We start from the raw sequence: 6,358 nt of genomic DNA on the forward strand, positions 1-6,358 counted from the left end.
CGAATAAACATAACTGTGTCCTTTCCAACTTTTATTCACAAAAATTTGAATACCATTTTGTATTCTTCTGTGTTGATTATTAACACTTTTCTAGAAGCTTATTTTCCCTTTTGTATTAAACATGCATCACGTGCTGGAAGACATTTTTAAAAATTCTATAATAAACAGTCTGATCATGCAGACGCTTCGCACGAACAAATATGTGCAGTTTAAAGCATCTGTGGTGCTGCTGTAAATTTAGTCTGGTTCCCTGACTAATTTTACTAATTCTAAGATGAAACCCGGATCCAAATAACACAGATGAAACAAGTATCCGGATTTTTGTCAATGATCATTTTTCCATAGTGGTTGCTGGTATGCAGTAAGTCTGTATTTTAAGGGTAATTTTATTAAGACTTATGGCAAAATCATACAGTTGCCAGATCTGCTATGAGACTGACATCATAAAAAATGTTGGTAATACCAAAGAAAAAGCTGCCGCACCAGGTGCACTCCTCGTAATTGAATGTGCCAACATTTTTTTCTGAACAGTTACTGACAGTTAATACATCAGTGCAATGCTTATTAAAATAATGTGATTAAAGTAGAACAGAAACAAGTTTTCAAGCCACAAGCAACTAGTCTAGCATAAATTTCAAAACCAGCACTCGCAAATATATAGCATAATACTCGGGGCTCATCTGCATCTAGACTTACATACTACAAGTGAGTTTAATTTGTGTGCAGTTTCTCAAAACCTTAAATACTGGTTTTGAGATTCAGGTGTCATCAACTGGATTAAAAGCATCTCGAGTTACAGCACCAGTTATCTAGGATTTTCCATTAGAATAATTCACATACAGGTCAAGTGAAAACAAGAATAAATAAGTTTTTGATAAATAATTTATTCCTGTTGTAGGTCAGTCAGAGGGAATCCATTTATAAGCAAAATTTACAGTTGTGTTCACATATAATTCGAGAGGCATTATTTTTTTTTTTTAATTATCCAATGGAATTACTTTTGTGCTCATTCACTTTTGAATTTATGTAGCACATTCAATTTCATACTAATACACTACTTTGGATTATTGTGAGCTCATTCAAAGACATTCTGGACTGTATCATCATGTTATATCTGGACATTGGAATTATTGTGGCTTAGCAATAGAGCATCCACCTCGGATGCATGTATGTTGCAGGTTCAAACCCCGACCGAGTCATGCCAAAGACTTACAAAATAGTACTAACATCTGCCTCGCATGGTGCTCAGCATTAAGAGGTTAGTGTTAGGACTGGTCGGCCTAGTTTCAGGATAATGGGATTGGGTGGGACATCATGCTACATGTCTGTGGCATGATGCCCCAGTGCTAGACATCACTAAAAACTGCCACTGCAGACACTGGAGCAATATGACTGATTTTTTTATTAAAGCTACATTAAAAATCCAAATCACACATACAACTGAATTATTCAGAACATGCTACATTTTTGGTCTTGCAATAGGACATTTAGTATTATATTTTGATTAAATTCACAATATTGTGTTTCTTGAATTGTTACTTTGAATTGTACTAATATTGCTAAGTGATTTTACTTCTATTGTTGTTTTCACTTTCTTTTTGTTACATAATTTAAGTGTAAAAACTATAACACACGTTCTGTACATCATGTCATAAAAGAAAAATCTTAATTTTTTTTAAAAAAAATTAACATCTTTAAATATTACATTTTATTGGAAGCTTTAAAAAACAAACAAAATTTACAAATGCACTGTTTTTCTCTGGCATCCCTGTCAGCATTTTTTCTCTTTATATTTATGTTGGCATTATTTGTAAGTGGGGTTGTCCCCCCCTCGGTTATTATGTGTTTCAAAAAAATCAAATAACAGATAAAAATATTATCATACAGGGATATCATAAATGATTAATTTCTACATCTTTCCACATTCAATCTTACATCACACAGTGTTTATTTCTGGGTATGAACCATGGACATACTTCTATAAACAAACAAATTTTGACATACTTTGAAAAACAACACCTCACAAAGAATTTGGAGAGCTCCTATAGAAATACGGCACTGTCAGGTATTTGGACTTTACGTCGGGACAAATGATGCTTCAAGGCACAGCCTTGATCTAGGTCTGAAAAATTCTTTAAACACTGCATCAAGCTGACAATGTTAAGTCAACTTAATACGAGCTTTCTTTATTTCTTTTTATATGTAAAGCACAGCAATTTCAATATTGTGTCAAAATAACAGTAACGAAAAGAGGGCTCTTTTTGAACATATAAAATTGATGTCAGGGATAGTGGAATCTGAGTCACCTGGGATAAAATTCCTTTGAGCACTGGAAACAGTCAACCTATGCATATTCTTAATTAATAAGAGTAGACACTGATATTCATCCTATTAACACATTAACCCCTGGTGACGAGTTTAAGTGGCAGGATTTGGCAGCCTACTGCAGAGCTCTGTAGGGTCAAGGTAATGTATGATACATTAAAGTGGGTGGTATTATAGAAAGGTAGACAGATGTAGCTCTACAATGATACCAAATAATCTGGAATTTCAAGTTGTACTACAAAATACAGAGGGAAGAAGCTCATTTTTGGGACCCGATTCTTTTTCTAACCAGAATTCGCAAGTGGTCGGAATCCGATTTTGTGTCTGGATTTCAGACTTTTTGGTCTCAGATCTAAGGCAAACCAGTATGAACTGCAAACAGACAGATGAACCTTTGCAAAAAGTAGGATAAGATGGGCATTTGGAATAAAGAGTGGACTCGACACAAAAATAATGGATTCGTTAAGTAAAAAAACAACAAAAAAAAACAACTCCAACTTTCAACCTTCTGCTCATGCGTGAGCCAAATAGCCAATGAAAAACGATGTTTCTAACACTACTAGGCATTATGTTATTGGAAGATCACCTGGAAGTTGGTGTTTTTGGATGTATTCAGAAATAGCTTTCAAAATGTGTTTCCTACTCGAATTTCAGACGAAAACAACAAAGACCTCCTGGGGTTAATGTGTTAACTATGTCACATTAAGCAAGCCACTGTACACCCACCATGCAGGATCACTTGACCCAAATGTTTCATTTCAAAACAAAAAGCTAGACACTATAACTTTTATGACCATTCCCAAACAATTTTATAACAAAAAAAGGATAAATCATACCTTTTACTCCTGCCAGCTTCTCGTGGTGGGGACTGTTTCTGTCCATCATAAAGTTTGTCTAGTAATTTACGATTGACTGGGGTATTTGGCAATTCTACCACAAACTCAGGATATACAGAATCTGAAAGAAAGAAATAATTTCAGTGCGTACACTATGTTCAGGATTAATTAAAATATCGATTCAGAATTAAGTGAATGTACGTGTGAATCAGTGGACCACCCAATTTTTCACAATGCAATAGGCTGCAATTAATGACTGTGTGTTGCAATATATTGTGAAAAAAATATGATGATATTAAGGAATGAGCAACAGTCAAAATTTCATACAACATTAACCTGCATTTAATTTCTTTCTATGACCACTGTTTGGGAAACATCCTTACCTGTGTGCGAGTCTATGCTAGTGTATATGACACAACACGCCTGTTTAATCTGCATCTTTTCAACCCTGACCCAACTGGCAGCTAGATGATATTGACTAACGTGGGCAGTAAAGTTCACCATCCCACCCACAAATTTCAATTCTGCATTATATTCCAAATAAACAGAAGAATCATTTTCAATTAGGGATGTGATATATCCTATTAATTAGATACTTCTATAGAACGGGGGGGGGGGGGGGGTGTCTGTGTCCGTTTTAAGACTGAATTCCATCACCATTACCAAGTAAGTGATTATGTAAGTGGTAATAAAAAATATACCATTTTAAAGGTGAAAGCCAAAAATTTAAAATTCTAAAAAAATTACATATGTACACATTCCATTACAACATTACAGACACCATTGAAAACCAGTCTACAAGGGACCAGAATGAAATGTCATACAAGTGCAGTGATCCCGTATGAAATAATTAGGCGGATTCCACCTGGAACTTAAGCAGACTCCAGGCGGAATCTGCCTAAAATGTTAAAAATCTGGTTAATACAAAGGTGGACATGGAAAATTTGAGAAGTCAAAGATGAATCCATCTAGAGTCCGTCTAACTCTAAGATGTACTTTCGTCAAATTCCTGCTATACATACATCTTTAGGCATAATTTTGGACTTGGTTGATTTTCCACCCACCATCTAGGTGGAATTAGGAACTTAGTCATTGGCATCTATTATATGAAAGGAGGAATCTGGACTTAGTTTATTTTCTAACCAACAGCTAGGCGGAATGAAGAACTTAGTCATTTACATCAGTTAAATAAGGCATAATTAGGACTTGGTTTTTGTGTGTCTGTAAAGTTAAATGACTGAAAATATAGTGATATTTTGTGATTGTAATATCACTGACAGTTCAATAAAAATATCAATAAGATATAATAACATTTATTGTTTTTTTGTACAATTTGAATGATTTTCAGCAGCATTTATATTTCCTGTTTCTGATAGCTGTAATTTTATTGTTTATTTTGGGCACAATTTATAACTTCTTTCCACAGCTTTCCTTGTTAAATTTCTTTTTCAAATTTGTTGTTGTTGTTGTATTTTTGTTGAACTTCAATTGGATTTAACTGCCCTCAAACAAGTTGTCATCTTGTTTTCCGTTTTAAAACATAATTTCACTTTTCTCCTGACCTGAATTTCCTGGATATGGACCCATTTTTTAATATCGTCTCCGAAACTTTTTTTAAATAATGCTATATCCGGTCCCATTCCACAACGAGCTTTGAAGTAAGTATTTGTTCCGTTTATTGTTTAACAGAGGATCGTTGTATAAAGAGTTCTGATTGGCCAAAATTTTGTAATTGCCCAATGAATCGTCGCGTAACTGAAACTGATGGGAAAGAGCATGTTTGCTAAACATGGCGATTCAAATTTTCTATCGGGATGAGAGATTGAATAACCATTTGAAAAATGTGCGACAATGAGAATACCCTGAACACAAATTTGATGGGAACATAATTGGTCAATCTGTATGAAAACTAAACGCCAGGACAAGCATTTTGCTTGTTGTGCCATAAAGAGCTTTATAATAGCGGCTAACGTGCTAAATAAGACAAGGAATTGAATCAGGAATCAGGATGATTTCGAAGTTACACAACTCCAAACTGATTAACTTCAGAATTTAAGGAGGGACAACATGTAAATCACTGGTGGGAATTGTTGCCAGATATACATGTCTATCAAAGATAGTCATATCTTTGCGGAATTTTCTTGGCTGAAAAGTAGAATCTACTTTCAACCTCGTGAGGCATTATTGTGTATATTCTTGGTGTGTTGGAATTCAGTGTAAAATAAGAGTAATTATATCATGATAAACATTTGTCATGGCTTCTTATGGAACAAGGACTAATTCGAGAGACCACAACAGCATCATAGTTTGTGCAATCAAAAATCCAGTCTACAGTACAAGTGACACAAGGCAGGCTCCTAGCTTTTCTTCTTCTCATAATCAAATTGTCTCAAATGGATGCTTTACTGTAATTTTGCATTATTTTCACGGCTGAATTTTTCAATGCAGATTAATATTTTATATTTTATATATGTTTATGAGTTCACAGATGCCTGTGCATATGTTCCAGGCTTGATACTTTGATTTTTAAAACCGCTTAATTATTTAGTGTCAGATACTTCATATCATGTTGTATATACTCTGTATGTTGTACATCACAGATAGAAGGCCTCAAGGTAGATTAGTTCTGTAACTAATTGAACTACCTTCTCTAAATAAAGTCATTAAAAGCTGGCCCTAAAGAACACCATGACAACCACTGGTTCTTCTCATCTAGATATTTAGCCACTTCAGTTATGCCCAATATGCTTATGGGAGGGGACTACAACTTTTCCTGGTAGGACTCTTGTTTTCACCAAATAAGGTTTTATTATTTGTCTACATATTTGGTGTAATGTAAGGCATTGGTTAAATGGTGTTTGCTTCATTGAAGATTTTTTTTCCTTCATATTTTCACACAAAAAAGTGAAACTCAGAATACAAACTTGACCGTATGTGTTTCTCGAATTCCACAACACAGCATTGTCCTGTATGTTTCTGACCTATGCAATTGCATTTTAAAGCTAAATCTTCAATAACACAATATTTAGACTCTGCTTTCTATGGTCTATATATTTTCCTGAATATGTTTGCTCAATGCTGTATGAAAAGAGACAATCAAACAAAGTGCTACTTTCTAGGCAGTGATGTCCGCCATCATTTCCCCACAACCCTTACAGTTCCAAACTGATTTTTGAGAAGAAAATAATGTACACACG

General features: G+C 34.5%; 1 protein-coding gene across 2 annotated transcripts in view; it reads right to left on the bottom strand.

The window, feature by feature from the left end:
• The window catches only part of LOC149806987 (uncharacterized), a 100,587-nt gene that overhangs the window by 90,791 nt on the left and 3,438 nt on the right, over positions 1-6,358 (bottom strand). For both annotated transcript variants that reach the window (XM_089960413.1, XM_089960407.1), the window contains exon 2: positions 3,162-3,282. In XM_089960413.1, coding sequence (XP_089816539.1) covers positions 3,162-3,282 — 121 coding nt within the window. The remainder of the gene's footprint in view (positions 1-3,161; positions 3,283-6,358) is intronic.

The sequence above is a fragment of the Sinohyriopsis cumingii genome, chromosome 1, assembly GCF_028554795.1.
Source record: "Sinohyriopsis cumingii isolate HCF-2022 chromosome 1, ASM2855479v2, whole genome shotgun sequence".
NCBI classification, from domain to species: Eukaryota; Metazoa; Mollusca; class Bivalvia; order Unionida; family Unionidae; genus Sinohyriopsis; species Sinohyriopsis cumingii.